General features: G+C 41.7%; 1 protein-coding gene and 1 long non-coding RNA gene across 12 annotated transcripts in view; one reads left to right on the forward strand and one right to left on the reverse strand.

Moving 5' to 3' along the window:
* The window catches only part of FBXO11 (F-box protein 11), an 88,080-nt gene extending 77,691 nt beyond the window's left edge, over positions 1–10,389 (reverse strand). The window contains exon 1 of one of the 3 annotated variants that reach the window (XM_049115876.1): positions 9,360–10,389. In XM_049115876.1, coding sequence (XP_048971833.1) covers positions 9,360–9,582 — 223 coding nt within the window. In that variant the 5' untranslated portion in view covers positions 9,583–10,389. Of the gene's footprint in view, positions 1–8,927; positions 9,172–9,359 lie in introns of those variants that run through there. The other 2 variants (XM_025466227.3, XM_049115877.1) reach the window with 2 other exon arrangements.
* Positions 10,390–10,696: 307 nt separating this feature from the next.
* LOC125756003 (uncharacterized) overlaps positions 10,697–20,427 on the forward strand; it is a 71,318-nt gene continuing 61,587 nt past the window's right edge. For 6 of the 9 annotated variants that reach the window (XR_007413790.1, XR_007413792.1, XR_007413785.1 and 3 more), the window contains exons 1-4: positions 10,953–11,632; positions 13,278–13,425; positions 14,691–14,835; positions 16,195–16,320. This is a non-coding gene — a long non-coding RNA (uncharacterized LOC125756003). The other 3 variants (XR_007413786.1, XR_007413787.1, XR_007413784.1) reach the window with 3 other exon arrangements.

Genomic DNA, 20,427 nt, shown 5'->3' on the forward strand with positions numbered 1-20,427 from the left:
TCTCTCTTTCTCTCTCTGTGACTATCATAAATAAATAAAAATTAAAAAAAAAAATTTAAAAAAAAGGATGCTACAACAGTCATCCCAAAACACGAAAAACATTAATATCTGAAATAAAATCAATTGTTTTAGCAACATTATGAGAGGTCATATTCATATCTTTCCTAAAACTATTTTTACCTTCAGTGTAAATGTAAGCTCTGCCTCTGGGAAAAGATAACTAACAGTATAATGTTGAGGTATACAACTTATCAGGAATGTGTACATGTATTCATCAAGATATACATAAAATGCTCATAGCAGCACTCTTCCTGACAGCCAAAGATGAAAACTCTATGTCTATTAATCGTACAATGAATAAATTGTAGTATATTCACACAATGTATATTATACAGCAACAAGGATGAACAAATTAATGCTATAAGAAACAACATGGATGAAACAAACAATGATTGAAAGAAGTCAGACACATAGGAATACATACTGGGTGATTACATTTATATAAAGTTCAACAGACAAAACTAATCCAAGCAGTTAGAAAGATAGGGTTGTACATAATGACTGGGAAGGCCTGGGGGTGGGTGGGGCATGGTGGGGGAGGAAGGCTGGAATGCGATGAATACCACTTCTGGGATGCTGGTAGTGTTTATTTCTAGGTATTACTGGCTACTCAGATGTGTTTACTCTGTGTAAAGTCATCAAGCTATACACCAATGATTTGTGCACTTGTATACTTTAATTAAAATCTTAGATTAAAAAACCTAATAAAATTATTTTCACAATTTATATATGGTTATATATATGTACATATAATTATATGTAGACTTTTTAAAAGATTTTATGTATTTATTCATGAGAGACACACAGAGAGAGAGAGAGAGAGAGAGAGAGGCAGAGACACAGGCAGAGGGAGAAGCAGGCTCCATGCCAGTAGCCTGACGCAGGACTCGATCCGGGACTCCAGGATCGTGCCCTGGGCCAAAGGCAGGTGCCAAACCACTGAAACCACCCAGGGATCCCCTATATAGATTGTTTCTAATTCAAATGACCACTACTAATTTAATTTAAATGACCCACACATACTGCCACTCCTACACCCTCAAATTCTTTTTCTTCTCTCCGTCCCCTCCCAAAATTAGTCTTTTAAGAAAAGTTTTAGGGTCAGAAGTAGATTAGGAAAAACAATAAATGTGTAAGGTAAGCAATTCTTGCAAGATTCTTCTACCCTCTTCCTCCCCTACATGGTTATTTTGTCTCTGAGGAAGCATTCCTAGCCAAAAGGTCTTTGTTCAAATCACTTATTTTCTATCTCTTTTACTGGGTCTAAAATACCAAAATTTGACTAAGTGATCAGTTTCTTAAAAATGCAAACATACTTCAACTAGTTGTGTGTTTTGTTACACACAAATTAGTTCTGTGGCTACTTTTAACATAGGAAAATGAAGGGTTCCATAATTTCTTTTACCATGCAATCACTTTGCCAATAACACTCAATTTCAAAACAGAAGGTCTTCACCCGCTCCATTTCTTTCAAACACTTCTTCTTTGATCCTTTATCTCTGTCATGATACACACACCTGGAAGGATTTCTACTTTCCAATTGTTAAATTCTACATTACTTCTAATTTCCTTAGCCTGTTTTTTTCCCCCAAGTATGTATGATTATGTGGGAAGAAACAAACACTAGTGACATATATATACCAACCCTGGCCAACTCAAAATATAACAGGTGAATAAAAAAGAGCTGTATGTTCTTCCTCTTCCCCACTTGCTTCCTCCTAAGTGACAGATTCTCATAAAGCCACATGGTCTTATACATACTATGTTAGACACTGTGGATGTAAGATACAAAATCAATACTTGAGTGTAAAAAAGAATTCTTATAACTACACTTAAGTCAAGAAATAATGCAAACCAGCAAAGGCTAAACTGATTTAAGTCCGTTATCAATACATGGTACTAAAGAAATACCAAAGACTGAACCCCTATACTAGTCAGTTAATTCCACTTTGAGGAAAAACTTTCAATAGTAAAAGAATATGACACAACCTAACTCAACCATTTGGAAAATGAATTTGTTGCACACTAGAAGAAAACAGTGAAGCTAAGATTTTCACTGTTACCAGAAAAATAATTTTTTTAAAGATTTTATTTATTCATTTGAGAGAGAGCAAGCGAGCGAGAGAGAGCGAGCAGGCACACACAAGCACAACCAGCAGGAGAGGGAGAGGGAGAAGCAGACTCCATGCTGAGCTGGGAACCTGACATGGGGCTCAATCCCAGGACCCCAATATCATGACCCAAGGCAAAGGCAGACACATAACTATCTGAGCCACCCTTGTGCCCCCCAGAAAAATAACTGTAAAGCACAGGTTATTACTCCATTTCTATACTCAATTTCAAAGCTTTCAGAAAACAGAAAAGTAGGCTCTCTTCATAAGAAAGATGAATGGTACCTCTTCTCTCATGAGATGCAGAAGTATTCCATAATGTTTTTTTTTTTTTTTTAGTTAAGATTTTATTTATTCAGATAGAAAGAGGCAGAGACACAGGCAGAGGGAGAAGCAGGCTCCATGCAGGGGCCTGATGCGGGACTCAATCCGGGCACCCCAGGATCATGACCTAAGCCGAAGGCATAAATTCAACCTGAGCCACCCAGGCATCCCTCCATAATATTTTTAAAGTTTTAGCCACCAGTTGAGAGATCAGTATTTAATCATTTTTTCTCCTTTTTGAACATGGTCACACAATTTTCCATTCATTAGACAGGCTAAACATTTAACAACTGGATCATTAGAAATTGGGGAGAGTAAGCAACTAACCTACAAAATTTACATTTGTTTTAATATACTATCTTATCTGGGATTTAAAAAAAAACCCACAATGTATTCATTTCAAAGTAAATATTTCTGATATCTCTTTAAATTAAATTACGTAAGGGAAGTTAGTTGGTTTCATTTCTCTATTTCCTAAGGATTAAGTTTATACACATTTCTTATATTAACCTAACATCTATTTTAAAAAAACTCAGGCTGTATATCTAAAGACATCAAGCTATGGTATCAAAAGGATATTTAGTTCACAAACCTGTCAAAATTACCATTGAAGTGTAATTTATTTAACATTTTTCCTTCCTGAAATAGTCTAGTCTATAACCATGAGCTAAAATGACTTAACACCTTTTATTCATAACTTACGAGTTATTCAAGGGAAATCTACCCCTCTTTGTACAATGAGTGCTTAGTGATCTCAACAAGCTGGAAAAACATGCTGGCCAATCAGTGCAATCTCTTCTGGAGACAAATCTACATTAGAGGTAAAATTATGATCAGAAGGTTACTTAGGAAATGTGAAAGCAGATGTTTAACAATCAATGGCATCAGACTACTGTCCCAGCCTTCAATAAAATAGAGGGGATAAGATAGGGGACAGATGTGCTTCAAGAGCTAGGTTATTCCCTCCCTCAAATGGGATGGAGATACTCTGCCAAATGCATTTTGTTATCTCTTGTTTATGGGAAGACTCAGCGATATAAATCAATTTTGAAATTCTTCTCTGTTTGCTATGAATATTCACTGCTGATTAATGTCCACCTTACAGAATTGTTAAGAGGGTTAAACGAGATAGTATATAAGCAAGTGTCTGGCATAGACTCTAGTACATAAGAGAAACAGAGACCTATGTTTATTATATTATTCCAAATACTTATTTTTTCTGTTTCCTCATTCCTCCCCTTTAAAGAGTATTTCAATTCGTTAGGTATAAAATTAATGACTTATAAATCAGTCTTTCTAAGGCCATATGAAGTCACCTACATTGCATTTTTATTTTTTGTTTTGTTTTTTAAAGATTTTATTTATTTATTCATGAGAGACAGAAAGAGGCAGAGACATAGGCAGAGGGAGAAGCAGGCTCCCTGCGGGGAGCCCAAAGCAGGACTCAATCTCAGAACCCCGGAGATCATGCCCTAAGCCACCCAGGTGCCCCCTAGATTGCATTTTGGGGTATGCTGGAAACTAACGAAACTCATACATATTTTATCTCTCGGGTTTAGTTTTATATACAACTGATTGCATTCCTTATTATTTTTAAAAACTGCCATTCACAAGTGCTAGATACTTAAATCTCTCGGCAAGAATTATTCCATAAAGCAAGTATTATCATCATCCTCATTTTAAAGATAATGAAGTAAGACTCCAGGAGTTTATACTGCTTGCCCCATGTCAAAAAGCCTGTTGATGGTATAGCAAGGATTAGAACCCCCATTTAAGTATCTGTATCCCTGAGCTCTATCATACTGTTCAACTGTCTCAACTCTCTATTTTGCTTTATAATTTTATTTTCAAAGGGTAATAACTGCAATTTGGGGGTACCCTGTTAGCAACCTCACATAAACTGGAATTCTCTGGAAGTTGAGAATGCAATGCAAAGGGCTGATTAAACTGGTAGTCTAAAACAAAATAACCCTTCAGAGACCAGTGGGACAAGATAGACACAAAATAAAAGTAACTTATTAGCTGGGAATAAACTGGGGGACAATAAGAAACCTCAAGCTGAAATAACTTACTATTACAGATTGTTTAGCTTCAAAATTAAGACAAACAGAGGGCGTGAGAGGGGCAGGGGGGACCCGAGAAAATATTAGCCTTGAATTCTGCCAAACAGAAGTCCAGGGGTCTTAACAGGTCAGGATCTACTGGTGATTCTTGCCTTACCTGGTAGGTCTCCAAGCTGGATGGCCTGTCCTTGGGTTTGCCAGAACTTCCAGTAAAGAAAGAGAAAAGCAGTATAGTGACAACCCATAGACCTCATCAGCACAAAGTTAACACTGGCATTGTCACTATCTCATTTCTAGCCCTTAAATAATCTGTAAGCTTTGAAAAAACAGGCTATCCTCCACCCCATCCCATACACATACACACACACACACACAAACTGGGTGGCATCTCTCCTTTAATGGATATAAATATTTTGAAGGTTTAGCTACCAGAATGGAGAATAGTGTCCCACAGTACTTAATTCCTAAAACAGGAAAAATCATGTCCCTTGTCCAGAACTCTTCTATCAAAAAAGGTTGCAGAAGTTCCTTATTCTTGTATTCTCTAAGTTCCTTATTCTGAAGAACCTGAAGGTAAAGTATCATGAGCTAGAATAAGCCCACAGAAAGTATGATTAGCATGCATGACTAGAACACTAAAGAGTTTCCAGGCTGCTGCATATTATAAATATGTAGCTCCATCAGGAATATTTCATGTACTACTATATGTATTCAATTACTTCAACAAGTTTAGTTAAAACAAAATCCTGTAATTCCAGGATCATAGGTGAGATTTTTATCCCACAAATACGAAATTTAAAAGACTGATGATTTTTTCACTCTATATGATTATTTCAGACTAGAAATTAATAGCAATACCTATTAATATATTGTATCCATTATATATATTTTTAAATATTTTATTTATTCATGAGAGACAGAGAGAGAAAGAGAGGCAGAGACACAGGCAGAGGGAGAAGCAGGCTCCATGCAGGGAGCCTGATGTGGGACTCGATCCCAGGTCTCCAGGATCATGCCCTGGGTTGAAGGCGGCGCTAAACCTCTAAGCCCCTGGGACTGCCCTGTATTCATTATATTTAACTATGAATTATTACATAGTTAAAATTTCAGCACTTCAAAAGAATCTTATGAATTTTCCAACCAGAAAAAGATTACATCTATTTTCAAAAACTTTCACATCAAGATTTTCAGTTGTCAAATTTCATCTTTTATTAAAACATAATAAATGAGAAACTAATAATAGTGATTGATTCCAGTAGGAGAATTTGGTATGTGAGGCAGTGTAGACAAGAAACTCCAGAATTTTTAATTATGTGCACTTATTACCTATTCAAAGTAATCAATTTTAACTACAAGCTAAAAGTGCTCAGCATACATAGCACTTCTGCAGGCTCCTAAGCTCTCCTACTTCTTCTAGAAAAAGACTACCAAAGAGGTATTAAGATATATTTAACAGAACAAGTTGCAAAAGCTAAATCCTTTTAGGATTTTTAAAAGTAAAAATAAAAAATCTAACCCCATACTACTTTCAGATTCATTGAACCTGAAATATATGATCAAAACAAAATAACACAAATTATTTTGTGAGCACAAATTATTTGTGGAACACAAATGTTCCACTTATATATGTGGAACACAAATTATTTTCTAGTAGTTTAAAGTGATATGTGAAATCCTAAACTCTGGAACTTACACTAAAAGACCAAAACACATAATGATTAGTATTGCATCTTAAGACAGTAGGCCATTTCAGATAACATGAGTGAAAACAGCATTCTTTGAAACACCCAAGGCAATTATTTCCCTATGTGGGTCATAAGTTATTCTCCCCCATGGAAGGCTCTAAAAAGTCTTCTTAAGAATTCACTCTTTAAGACTGTTTCTCTCTACTTCAAATATTGGCTATTGCATATGCAAGGAAGTGTGTGTGTGTGTGTGTGTGTGTGTGTGTGTGTGTTTAAGGACATATCAAGGAAGTTTTTAGATCAATTACTTTGTGGGTGAATAAGCAACTAAAAATCAGCTGACAAAATTTTTGCTTGAAAAATCTTGTAACTATTCTATTACCACTACAAAGGCAAAAGTCCATCCTTTATATGAAATATAAGACTGAATTAACTTGTCTTAAAAAAAATTGAGACTTCAATTCCTGACCAGGAAAGCTGTCTGACCCACTATTATGTAACTCTATCCAAACTCTAATGCAAGTGTTACATATCCATTAAGAGTTAGTTAAAAAAAAAAAAAAAAAGTAAAACACACGTGTTAGCTGTAGTTCCTTAATTACCTTGTCAAAGTTATGAAACCCAGCATATCCTTAAACAAACAACAAAACCTCTCCCACCCAAATGAGAAATAGTGACACTTTGTATGCTCCATAAAACTTTTAAAATAAAGAGTTTTCCTTTTGGCTAACTTCTGATCATTATGTAAACTGTACCTTTTTAAAAAAGTAATCAAATTGCCAATTTTTTGAAGAATTACATATTTTACATGAAGCTGGCAAAAACTTTATTAGTCTTTTAATTTATCTTAATGTTTATTTTAAAGCCATTTATTTGCCCTCTAAAAGACCCACAGCATTTCCCTGAAGGCTAATCAGTAAGTTCTTTTCCCCTCTGTGCCAACATAGAATCTCCAGAAGAGTTTCTCCCAGCTGCAGCAAAGGAGCGATTCTACACTGCATCTGATTTACTATCTGGTTAGGTACATATTGAAATCTTGATTTCATGAACATCTTTGTCAGTCAGCTTATACACATGAATGAAAAGAAAACTGACACTCTGCCATGCCAATGCCAACAACCAAGTCAATTTACTTCAAAAGGAAACAGACTTTAGTAACTGATAATTCACACAAATGAAGAAAAGCACCCAAGATAAAAGCACTTCAACTAAGTTTGAAATCACACACATTGTGAAAAGAAGATTCAGAATAAATATTTTAAAATACACAATGAGACTAAATTAAGTTTGGCCAAACAGATTTGACTCAGCCCTAATGGTCTGAACAAATCAGTACATCTTGAAAACGCTTACTTTACTTCTAGCAAACGAATCCTTACTACGCTAGGATTTCAATCTAGTGTCACTGTTTTCTCAAAAAATTTTTATACAACATAGAGTGGAAGTAGTCTTAAGTGTTACTTGAATGGAACACAGGAAAACCCTGATATGCAAATGTGAAAGGAAATGATGAAACTAAATATTTTCAATTTATTAAAAAAAAAAAAAGGTAAATGTATCAAAGAATCATTAAAACACAATTGCCAATAATGTTACACAAGACTTCTAACTGGCTTGAAACATCACATTCTTTCCAGCAACATATAGCAAAGGACTCAAGGACTATCGGTAACAGTGACTAGTGAAAACCCTTTGAACTATTTTTCAGATTATCATCTCTCTCTTTCATTTAAGTATTTTTATCAAGTACAACACTGAAACAGATTTTAAGGAAAGAATGTATGATTTTTAAAAGGCATTTAATCTCAATCCCCTTGATCAAAGGAGGTGTGACAACCAACGCATGTAAAATTAACCTTAATCCGCCAACGAAAACACGCAAAATGTCTCCTAACAATTCCCCTCCTCCTTAAAACAACAATCGTACACATAAATATGGTACTGACCTCCACCCCCGCGGAGAGCAGCTAATTAATAAAGAGAATAGTTACGTCTGGAGACCGAGGTGCAACACTCTACCTCATAAACCTCCCCCAAATAACCACATCGTCAAAGTAGAACTGAACATTATTTTTGCTAAACCAAGAATCCAACCCCCCGGAGCCTCAGCCCTCAGACAATGGTGGTTACCAGACAGAGCTGCACAGTTGGGTCCAAATGACACATTTCGCTAGGCCTTGGACACGGCACACACTCACTCTCTCCCTAGGGGCCGGTTCCCAGCAAGGGGCGTTCAGACCCCACCGGGAGACGGAGGGGCTGGCGCAGCGGCGCAGGGGTTCGCTGGGGGGAGGACGGGCGAGAGGGGTGGTCGGGAGGGCGGAAGGGTAACTGCACTGCACGCGAGGGAGGGGGCTGGAAATGGCCGATGGGTCCTATATTTATTTATTTAAAGGTCTCGATTTAACGGGTCCTTTCCCAGGGGTTCTGTAACTAAAGCCAAACTGCGCAGCAAACACTGTGGGGTTGGGAGAGGAGTCGCGGCTCCCCCTACCCCGTGACCAGGGAGGGGGGTGGGGGAAACAAGTTCCCCGGCCAACACCACAGACCACTCGGATTCCCCCCCCTTCCCCCTCCTCCACAGGAAGGGGGAGGCTAAACAGAGAAAAGGGGGAAAAACAAGTTCCCCAGCCAGCCCCACCGCCCGATCACTCCCAGTTGTCCCCCCCCCCACACACACACACCTTCTGTTATGAAGGGGGAGGCAAACCGTGGAAGGCAGCAGAGAAGGGGGAAATCCCACCCTCTGCCTCCCCCGCCCCAGCCACCGACAGACTCCTGCGGGGTCCGTGAGCCAGGCGAGAAGCCAAGGGATGGGTGGGGGTAGAGGGTGCCGAGCCCCCGCAACCAAACAAAGCGCGGCCTGAGCGAGAGCCCGGGCGGGTGGGGAAGCCGCGGCTTTTCCTGCCGGCCGGGGCCGGGGCCGGGGCCGGGGCCGGGGCCGGGCTCGGGGCCGCGGCCGGGGCCCGGGCCGGGCTGACACTGCGGCACCGGGGGACCCGCCTCCGCTCGGCCGCCGTCTCCCACCCCCGGGGGGCGCACAGGCCTCCCTCCCCGCGGGGCCCGGCCGGCCGGCGCCCGAGCCGGCGGGCGGCGGGGAGTGAGCGCGGCCTTACCCCGCTCGCCGGCGTTGTTCCGCTCCTGAGGCAGCGGCGGAGGCGGCGGTGGCGGCGGCGGAGGCTGCTGCTGCTGCTGCTGCGGCGGCGGCGGAGGCTGCTGCGGCTGCTGCTGAGGCGGCTGCGGCGGCGGCTGCTGCGGGGGCTGCTGCTGCTGTTGCTGCACCGGGCGCGGCCGCGACACTCGCCTGGGTCTCCGGTTGGCGGCTCGGACGGAGTTCATTTGCCGGGCTGAGGTGGCGGCGTTGGCGGAGGGACACACACACACACACACGCACACGCACGGCGAGCTCCGGGCCGGAGCAGGGGGTGGGGGGGGGGGAGGAAGGAAAGGGGGCGAGGGGAAGGGGAGACGGGAAGGGCGGAGGGGGCGAGCGAGACCCCGAGCGGAGAGAAAGGCCCGCGGAGACAGACCGAGAGCGAGCGCGGCCGGCCGGGCGGGCCTGACGCACGGGGAAGGCCGAGGCGGCCGGGCGGGGCGGCCGCGAGGGACGGAGGCAGGAGACGGGCAGAGCGAGGGGAAGAAAGAAAGGGCGTCCGCCCGCCCGGGGATCCCGAGGCGAAGCGCGGCGTCGGCGGGTGAGGAGACAGACTCCGGGCCCGCCGACTCCCGAGCGGCGTCTCCGGCGGCGGGGGGAGTGGGCGGGCGGGCGGGCGGGCGAGGAAGGGAGAAGGAGGAGAAGAGAGGGAGAGAAGGGAGGGAGGGAGCGGGGGGCGCCCGGCTCTCTCTTTTTTTTCCTCTTCCTCCCCCCACACCCCCTGAAAGAGATTTCTGTGAGGAATTTTTCTCTCTTTCTTCGGCCTCTTCTCTCTCCTCCCCCCCTTCTCTCCTCGGCGAAGGGGAAATGAGTGTGAAGGGAGGAGATAGAGGGAAAAAGAGGCGTCGTCGTTCCTCCTCCTTAAAGGAACCTTTCCTCCTCCTCCTCCTCCTCCTCCTCCTCAACCCCGTCGCCGCTGCTTCTGCTGCTGCTCCGTGGCAGGAGGAGCCATTGACACCGCCGGAGCCTCCACTCGCCCAGTGGGTCCCTCCCCGCCGCGGGGCTGGCCGGGGGCGCGGGGGAGGGCCGCGGGGCGGCGGGGGGAGGGGCGAGGGGGCGGGGCCGCGGGGAGGCGGGGATTCCAGCCAGGCAGCCAATGGGGGGCGCCCGTACAGCCACCGGCCAATGGGGCCCCCGCTCTTATGGCGCAGGCCCTTCCTTCAACGCCCTGTTTCCTCTCTCGGGTTTCCTCCCTCCCTCGCCGAGGAGGGGGAAGGAGGGAAGAGGGAGTGTGGTGGGGCGGGTGATAATGGGGAGGTATCAGGGCATATAATAGAGCGGGGGGTGGGCGCCGAGAGCGCTAGTGCGTAGCGACGGTTCTCGGAGAGGAGGTGCTCGGAGGGAAGGGCGGGGGCTGCTGATGTAATGGGGAGAAGTGATTAATCCTTCGGTTCGCCTTTTCGGTTCTCCCCCCTCCGCCCCACCGCCACCTTCACCCGATTTTTTAAGCAGAAGAGAGAGAGAGAGAGAGAGAGAGAGAGAGAGGAAAAAAAAAAAAAAAGTGGAGCCAGGGAGCCGATCCTGGGTAACTCGGCGTTTTCGGCAGTGGGTAGGTTCACGGCGTGAGCTGTAGGGAGCGCTAGAGAGTCCGTTGCCCTTTAGCCCAGCTGAGGGTATCTGCAAGCCCCGGAGCTCCGGTTCCCCGGGCTTTCAGCTGGAAACCCGAGTTGGGAGTTACTTTCCTGATCGCAGTCTGACAAGAGTCGCCCGAGTCTTGGAAAGGTTTCGGTAAACAGGCACTTAGACCTCGGGTCGGCTTATTTCTTGGGAACGTGGTCTATGTAATAACGATCAGGAAAATAATTTGTGAGGAAAGGGAGGGATTATAAATGCGCTGAGGTTAGGATTGTTTATGTGATTTTAAATGTTTTTATATTTATTTATTTATTTATTTATTTATCCTACAAACTCAAAGGAAGAGAAACACCCCCCCCCCAAGAGGAATTATCTTCCGTATCTGGTCCCCTCACCATAATCTGTCCCCAAGGAAAACGCGTTTTTTTGTTGTTGTTGTTGTTGTTGTTTTTGGTTTTTTTTTTTTTTTTTTTTTTTTATTCCCTAGCTTTTGTCGTGAAGACGGAAAAAGTACCCTTTCTCACTTGGCTCCGGCTCTCCCTTTTGTTTTTTCATTTTATGTAGGTGGCAAAACAGTTTACCTGATTCTCCAGTCTTCAGACCTTTGGGTGACTTCTCTCTTATTTGAGTTTGATCGATTGCTGTCTAGGCTTGAGATGGGTAATTAAAGAGGTTACAAAGTATGATAAAGTAAGGCTGAGAGGCGGACAGGTGTGTACTTGGGGGGGGGGGGGAGGGGGGAAGGGCAAGGAGAGAGGATCCCGCACTGTGCTGGGTGTTTGAGTCCCTGGTTTGATTCTGTGACTCTAGGCAAATTACCTTTATAGAGAATGAGGGTTCCTCACCTTTTAATATGAGTTTATTTTGGATTACATAATCCTGTTTTCAATTTTTAAAAAACATTCTGTAATTTTGAGATGATCTCTCTCTGGTCCTAAAAATGTTGAAACTTAGATCTCTAAGTTTCCTTAAGTATCCAAAAATATTTGAGGAAGGGGGCTGTTAAAAAACAACTGAAGAACTCCGGATTTTCATGGTTGTTAGCCAGGTGCCAATGGGTAAAATTTTAGTTTTGGCTCAAGTAAATAATGGAGTGGGTGGAAGAAAATTACTCGCTATTATACATAGAAGTGGATCCATAATTCTGACTTTTCCAAGAATTTATTTTTTCATTCAACAAGCACGGTTCCTTCTGTTCCATCTGCATTCCTATGTAAGGTGCTATGGGAAGTACCAAAACTAAAAAGAAAAGGCAAACTCTTAGGCATAAAGCATTTGTAATTTGGCACGGCAGAGGCGAAGATTTACTTACACTAAGTCATATGTACAAAGAAAATGTAGCTTGTTTATTTTTTATAAGGTTTAACCTTCTCGAGTCTCCACATTATCTCTCTCTTAACATAAATGTTGAGTCTTTGAGATTTTATTTCCCCACCTCCCTCTCATTCCAAGATATATATGGGGGTTGAGGGTTGCTGTATAAGGTGAATAGATTTCATATCTTTGGCATCCTAGATATTTGAGTTTATTAGGACAGCTCTCTGGCCTGTGGCAGTAAGATGCCTTGTTCTAACAAAACCAGCATATTATGACGATTTTCTGATAGGTGAAAGTAAAGTGTCTTGAGAGAGGAAGTGTCTTTTTCTAATTTACACAGTGACTAATGGGTTGGTAGCAGCCCTGAAGAATGGGAAGGCTGACATGGCATCAGGGAAGCCACGCTTGCCCCTCCTGGTGTTATCCACTGCTATGGAGTGGATGCCATGGTCTGAAAGCAGGACTGAGAGCCTCAGAGGCGAAATTGTTCATTACTGGATTTTTCTGAGATACCATGCAGTTTCCTTTACTGGAGTACATACATGAGTCGTATTTACTGCACCTGGGTACTGACTGACCCTAGGTCTCTGCAGGTCTGTTGATTCTCACAGTGCCACTCGCTTTTCTCCCTGATATATACGGGAACTTCTAGAGTCCCTGAAGACCACATGTAGGCCAGGAGCCTTGCTTTGGGCTTCTCTATTGAGCCATTTCCCTCTGCCAACATCGCATTATTCTCCCTACATCATATTGGACATGCCTTCAAACTCTCAGCGGAGTTTCTATAGGATTCAGCCTTTCACAGGAATGCTCAGGGAAGCAAACCACTATCCCCAGGTTTCCTTGGATTTCCCCAAATCTATATGAACTATATACCTTCACCTATATACCTCCAATTGTAGCTTCTACCCTAAGAACGGGTGGAAGGTAAGCACACTGGGTCTGATTATCTCTTCCTTGTACTCCTCTCCTTTCCATCATCCCTCAGGGCTACGGGAGACGAATTTTCCTACTTGTAATGTCAGGAGCTTTCCTTAATGTGCCATATCCTCTTCATTCTTGTGATGGCATCTGCTCTGCTCCCTTTCTTGGAGCCGTGATGGCTGATGGAGTGCAAGAGAGAAACTAGTTTAACGGTAATGGAACATCTATCGGGAGATAACAAAAAATATTATCCTAGCCCCATATCAGCCGTTCCCACATATTTTTAGTCTATATTGCCGGATTAAACATTAGAATCTTCTTTGTGCGAAAATGTTCAAAGCCATCTTAAAATTGTGGAGCTTGGGAGTTGTAGGAATAGGCCTTGGAGATCATTTAATTCTCATTCCTGTATTTGACAGACTGGGAAACTAAAGTTCAAAGAAGTAAGGTGACAAAACCAAATCCCCTAACTACTTAGTGGCAAAGTTACCATCTGCCAGTACAGTGCCCATTCCATTCACAGGTACTTATAGGCTCAATTCTTCCATTAAAAACTCCACAAATATTCCAGACAGTGTTATCCATTGCCACATCCACCTGTGTTAGTAAATAATCCTGTCAATTAGCTATTATAGAAATTATGTGTGACAAAAAACAGGAGAAAAACATAAAGGGGCTTTTTTATTTGGGATGGGAGTCTCCCAGAACGAGTGCAGTATACACTTAGCATAATTTCAGAGGACTAAATTCCCTCAGGGTTTGCTCTCTCTTCAAGAACATTTGTGTTTGTTTTTCTCAACTAATTACTGGTGCTTAACAGGTTATGTACTTAAAATTATTTGTTAAAAAAAACTATCACAATAGGAGTATGGAAAAAAATAAGCCCTGTAATCATTTTAATACCTGGCAGGTGATATTTACTGTGATTTTTTTTTTTAATGGAAATTTTTACCATGTCAAAGATTCAGCCTCTCTTTCTTTTTTTTTTTCAGCCTCCCTTTCCTCTGTCATTCCATCATCTAGTCCCAAGCCATCAGCACTCAGTTACATAAGACACCTCAGAGCTGCTCACTCCTTTTATGTCATTTAGGAAATTAGTTTGATCTGAATATGGTTTTCCTGAAGGAATAACCAGCTGTTTAAAATATCCTTGTTAGAGTATGAATGACTTATCTCACTAAGCTGCAGAAATTCATTCTTTAGCACATGCTCAGATAATTTTTTATCAGTTAGGCAGTGAAAATTAACTTGGAACTAAGGATTTAAATTTAATGTATATGTGGGAAAACCTGGTAAGCATGCCATCCAATGATACTTATAATAGAGGTTATCTTTAAAGAGTTACAGATTTGAACTTTAATACCCTCCCCTGTGGAATAATAGAGACATAGCACTTTTAAAAAATTAATAATGTGCAAGATTTAGGGTGGGCTGTGATAGACAGTTGTAAATCTTTATTGTTGCTTTTTCAAAGCAGAACCGAATTTCCAAGCATTGAGAGAAGATGAAGCCAAATGATAGAAGTGTATTATGGAAGAACTGGTAGGTGACCAACATGTGGGCAGATGTCAGAGAGGAGGACAAACAGGGAGCCCTGCCACTTACTGGCCGTCTGGATTTGGGTAAATTAATTTACCCTCTTTGTGGCTTAGTTTTCTGCATCTCTAAAATGGGGGTGAAATAGTCCTTATTTCATGGGATTGTTGTGAGGACTAACTAAATCAGTACCTATAGTATGCTGAGAATGGTGCTTGGTGCATAGTGCAGGGCTCAGTAAACTATCAGCCACTGTTGCTATTGCCATTGGTGCTGGTATTATTTCAGGCCTTACTTGATGACTTTCAAAACTACACAGAGATGGGATGCCTGGGTAGCACAGTCAGTTAAGCATCTGACTCTTGGTTTCTGCTCAGGTCGTGATTTTGGGGTTGTGAGATCAAGCCCCTCATTGGGCTCCACACTGAGGAGGAAGTCTGCTTGAGATTCCCTCCCTCTCCCTCTATCCTGTTACCCCCCATTTATTTAACAAGAAATAAAATCTTGAGAAAAAAAAAACTACGCAAACATTATATGTAGGGAAGTGAGTAAGGTACTTGTTGTCTAGGCACTAGGAAACGTGCCTAGAAAATGAATATTACTAGAAATATTTTTACAAGTTACATGCAAGATAACACCAAAGGGAAGAGTTGGGCAGACCAACAGCAGGTGAAGATCAGGCATGAGTTGGTGGGAGACCTCCCTGTGGGATTTCTCCGCTCAGGCAGTATTTGAACTGAGCATCTTATGGCAGATGCAGAATGCTCTGGCATTTTTTTCACTATGGGAACCTCTCAAGTGAAAGTCTAAGGATTGGTGAGGAAACGAATGCATAGGCCTATAAAGAAAAAGAAAAGACAGCACTTGGAGGTTCATCTGTGTTAGTGGAAGAATTGGCTGTGTTTAAGTAACAGGTTAAAATTTTAAAACTTACTTGGGCCTCCTTGAAAGGAATAGGGAGGATAAAAAGACATGGAACAGGAGCAGAGAAAGAAAAGGCAGAAATTAATACACGAAGTAGTATAAGTTACTCAAGGACTGAAGAATCTGAAAGCTGGAGGAAGTGGGGTTTTGGAGAGGAGCACATGTCAGAGGATGTATTAGACCCCTCTGCAATCCTGAGATTATCACTTTTGGAAGCATCAATAGAAGCTTCAGATTCAGGAATCTGTGGAGAGTAATAATCCAGCTAAGATACATTTCAGGATCTTGCCAGCAAGGTCAATAGATCTAAGGACTTCTAGAGTAGGAAACAGGGCAGCAGCTGTGTCATCAAGTTTAAGAAGTCTTGGGCCTGGAGTGGACAAATGCAGGGAAGATCAGCTGCAAGGCTACAAGCATTGGACTACAGGATTACCTATTCAAAATGTGGGGTGCTGTGTTCACATGTGGAGAAGTAAACTCACTTGTTAGAGACCTGGCTCCATTTGATGTTGGCCTTTCAGGCTAGAAACACCAGACTCCTAAAGGAAATAGAAGAAATAGAAGAGCTCAAAACACTTGAAGGATACCAAGAGAAAGAAGATTTGCGCGTGATCTAGACATCAGAGGTGCTGCCACTGAAAACCTAGGTATCTCTTTGTACCTAATTGGGCTCTCTGTCCCTTCTTTTCTTTTTTTTTTTTTTAAGATTTTGTTTATTTATTCATGAAAGTCACACACAGAGAGGCACAGACACAGGCGGAGGGAGGGGCAGGCTCCATGCAGGGAGCCCTACAGGGCCGGGTCTCCAGGATCAGGCCCCGGGGGTGAAGGCAGCACTAAACCGCTGGAGCCACCTGGATGCCCTCTCTGTCCCTTCTTGAATGAATGCCTGGCAAGGGTGAGGATGACTCTTAGACCAATCAGACCACATCGGTCAGTTGTGGTCAATTGGTTGGGGGGAAAGGGGAGTCCATAGAAAAAGTTAGATTTTTTTTGAGCAGAAGGAGGAAGATGTATAGGAAGTCATCTATGTCCTTATAAAAGGATCCTGTGTCATAGTTAATGTCTTGTTTGGAAGTTTCTCGCAACTGAATTTAAATTTACATGTAGCAGTTGGAAAACTAACCTGTTCTAGAAGGCATCCCTGCGAGGCGGAAACCAAGACATTGTTCTTTGTCCTTGGCTTCCCTTGCGTATGCTGCCCCCCCCCCCCACACACACACACCTACCCCCCAAAACTCAGTCTGCTGCCATCAGTTCACTGGGTCTTAGGAACATCATTTTGTTTGCAAAATGCTGCTGGCTACAAAAGTCACAGTTGCTTCTACATTTGTGGGACTTTGTGAGAGATTTGGGTGGGTTCCTGCATTTCAAAGGTGCAGAAGGCTCAAGGCTCATCCTGGTACCTGGTCAGGAAGGTGGACTAGTGCTCAGCTATTCATAACCTCCTCTCTATAAGTCTTGTTCTTATCCTCACTCCTACTCTTCTTTCTTCTGGCATAGGTGAGGGGGTCACAGGATATAGATTTGGGGTTGGAAAGGCAAGAGATCTCACTTAGACCTCCCTGTCTCTATTGGCCTTGATCCAAGCTTTGAGTTTGGGCATTCGCCTGCTTACTAATAAAAAGCTCATTGGGGCATAGACCCAAGTCTGCATGTTCCCTTAGGTAAGTTGATCAGCAGAAGAGGTAGGGATAGCAATTGAATTTGGAATTCTACCCCCAATTTCCCAATTTTTAACACTGTTTTGTGGGACAGATGGTTATTTTCTACATCTTAAAGCCATGAATTTGTCTTACAAGATGTTGCCTAGCTCAGAAATTCCGAAAAGAAAAATGAAAAAAAGAACAAGAACTTCAGAAAAGTTAGAACTGTTTTTGTGACATATAAGCTAGAAAAAAACAAAAAAAGTATATTAAAAATATATATAAAAATATTTTTAAAAATATATGTTGAGCAAGATCCTGTAGTTGTAATTTACCTTGATGCTTGATGAGTAACTATTGCTGTTCAAGTTATAAACGAATGAAAAATGTGAACTGAAAGACAATTCCAAATAAGTGGAAATATTGTTAGATTCAACACGTAATAAATTCTTTATTTTAACTATAAAGAGCTATACATTTTATATTAATAGAAAATGAATTTCTCTCTGCCCTCAGCTATTTAAAGAATATTGGTTTGAAAGGGTGCCAGATGATTCCTTTCCCCAGGGCTCCCATATGACTCGAGCCAGTCCTTTCTCAGCCTATCTATCATTTATCTAATGTTGCTTTGTTTGTACCACCTACTACACAGCCCTCAGATTCCATGAGTCCTTTTGAAAAGACAGGTTATTACAAGGAGTGGTGGGGGTGGAGAGGATGAGGGTAAAAATTGTGAAGATAAGGAGACTGACTCCATACCTATTAGAACAGCCAAAATCCAAGAAGCTGACCACACCAAATGCTGGTGATGTGAGGAGCAACAAGAACTCTTGTATATTGCTGGTGGGAGTGCAAAATGGTGCAGTAACTTCAGAAAACAATTTGGTGATTTCTTACAAAACGAAACTTACTCTTACTACAGGATGCAGTAATCACACTCATTGGTATTTACCCAAAGGAATTGAAAACCTATGTCTACACCAAAATTTGCACACAGATGTTTATAGCAGGTTAATTCATAATTGCCAAAACTTGGAAGCAACCAAGATGTCTTTCAGTAGGTGAATGGATGAATGAACATCTACATAATGGAATATTATTCAGCACTAAAGAGAAATGAGCTATCAACCCATGAAAAGACATAAAGGAAACTTACATGCATATTACTAAGTGAAAAAAGCCAATCTGGAAAATCTATGTACTGTATGAGTCCAGCTATATGGCATTCAGGAAATGGCAAAACTGTGGAGACTACTGATCAATGGTTGCCAGGGGTTAAGGAGAAGGGAGGATTTGATAGGCAGAGCACAGAGGAGCATTTTTGGACAATAAAACTACTCTGTGTGATACTATATCATTATCAATTTGTCTAAACCCATAGAATGTATAACACCAAGAGTGAACCCTAATGTAAACTGTGGACTTTGGGTGATTATATCATTATAGGTTCAGCAATTGTAACAAATGTCTCACCACTCTGGTGGGGCAGGTTATGCATGTGTATGGCAGGGGACATATGAGAAATATCCTACTTTCTGCTCAATTTTCCTGTGAACCTAAAACTGCTCTAAAGAAATAAAGTCCATTAAAAGCACACACAAACTGTTTCTTTTAAAGAAAAAAATAAGTTTTCTGTTTTATTTTCCAAAACCCTGTATTGCCAGTCTGCCTACCCATATGATGGACATTCACTCCCTAAATGCTGCTTTAGAGGGAGAAGGGTGATAAGCCTCATACATGCATCAACCGTATCAAATGACCTTGGCTTTATGAAACTCCTGCCTCTGTCATATTTCTTTTCAGTATGCAGTGAATCATTGAAGTCAGCACTTAAATTTATATGAAATAATTATTGAGAAAATGTTAGTATTTTTGTTCACTACACAACTGGAGAAGAGGCCTTGGCGTGCAGGTCCAGGTTTTGGGGTGTGAAAACAATGGAGAGTTACCCAATCCATTCTCATAACTTCCCTTCCCCCACTTCAAGAGAGCCTCTGACACTGCAAAAATTTATACTTACGGAAATTGAAAATTAAGGAACTGATCTTTTTGTATAAGTTAAACCCTCCAAGCTACTACTTACCTAGGATCACAAATGAAAAGAGTCAGACTTTTGAAAATAAACAGAATCAACAGATTAAACACCCTTGAGTTCTAATAACCCTAGTTAAAAACCCTTAGTTTAAAAGTAAACAATTAAGAGATACTCATCAAAGGTGGATAGCTTTTAGCAAAGAAGCTTGTAATTTTTTTTTTTTTTTTTAAGGGAAACTCTACTTGGAATCCATCTTGTCCTAACAAGAAGGTAATAGAGCTCTCCAGTCATTACAAACCTCATTTAAAGAACCAGGCCCCACCACAGGATGTCTCCCTTTTGATATAGATCAACTTTATTATGTGACTTATTTTAATGAATGCATAGAATTGAAGGTATTTTTTGTTTTAGAATATAGTTTGTTATTAGTCTTCAGGTCAAAAGTCCTTTGAGAAATAAGTGGGCAGGACAAGAATTTTTCACCTACAAACCAGGGTTGGGTGAGCAAATACAAACCAGATTATTTTTGAAGTGTCCACTCATGAGATCCCTTTCAAACCTTACTTCTTGAACCTAAATAGTTTTCCTTATTCCCTTGATTTCTACCTCTAGTGTCCAACCTTTAATGATTTGGATTCTGATCACCTTACCATGTATCCTGTTTGTTGGATGTGCACCTCCCAAGATTCTAATCTGGACCCTGGGCTGATAATTTGACCAAGACTTCCTGTTTCCTTGCTTGATAATTTAATCTGGCACTGTAATGAAATAGAAAAAAAACTAGGTTTGCAGTCACACAGCTTTGGTTTACATCCTGAATATACCACTAAATGTGGTCTGATTTGGGTAATGCACCTTTTTGAGGATCAATTTCCTTTGTGGAAAAATGAGGATATTAACACCCACCTCAAAATATGATTATGATTGGAAGTAGATAGTGGTAATGGTTGTATTACATTGTGTCACTGAATTGTACACATAAAGAAGGTTAAAATGGGAAATTTTATATGTATTTTGCCACAGTTGTAAAAAAAAAGAAAAGAAAAATATGGTTGTAAAAATTAGCCTGTGGA

This window comes from Canis lupus, chromosome 10 (assembly GCF_003254725.2).
Source record: "Canis lupus dingo isolate Sandy chromosome 10, ASM325472v2, whole genome shotgun sequence".
Taxonomy (NCBI): domain Eukaryota; kingdom Metazoa; phylum Chordata; class Mammalia; order Carnivora; family Canidae; genus Canis; species Canis lupus.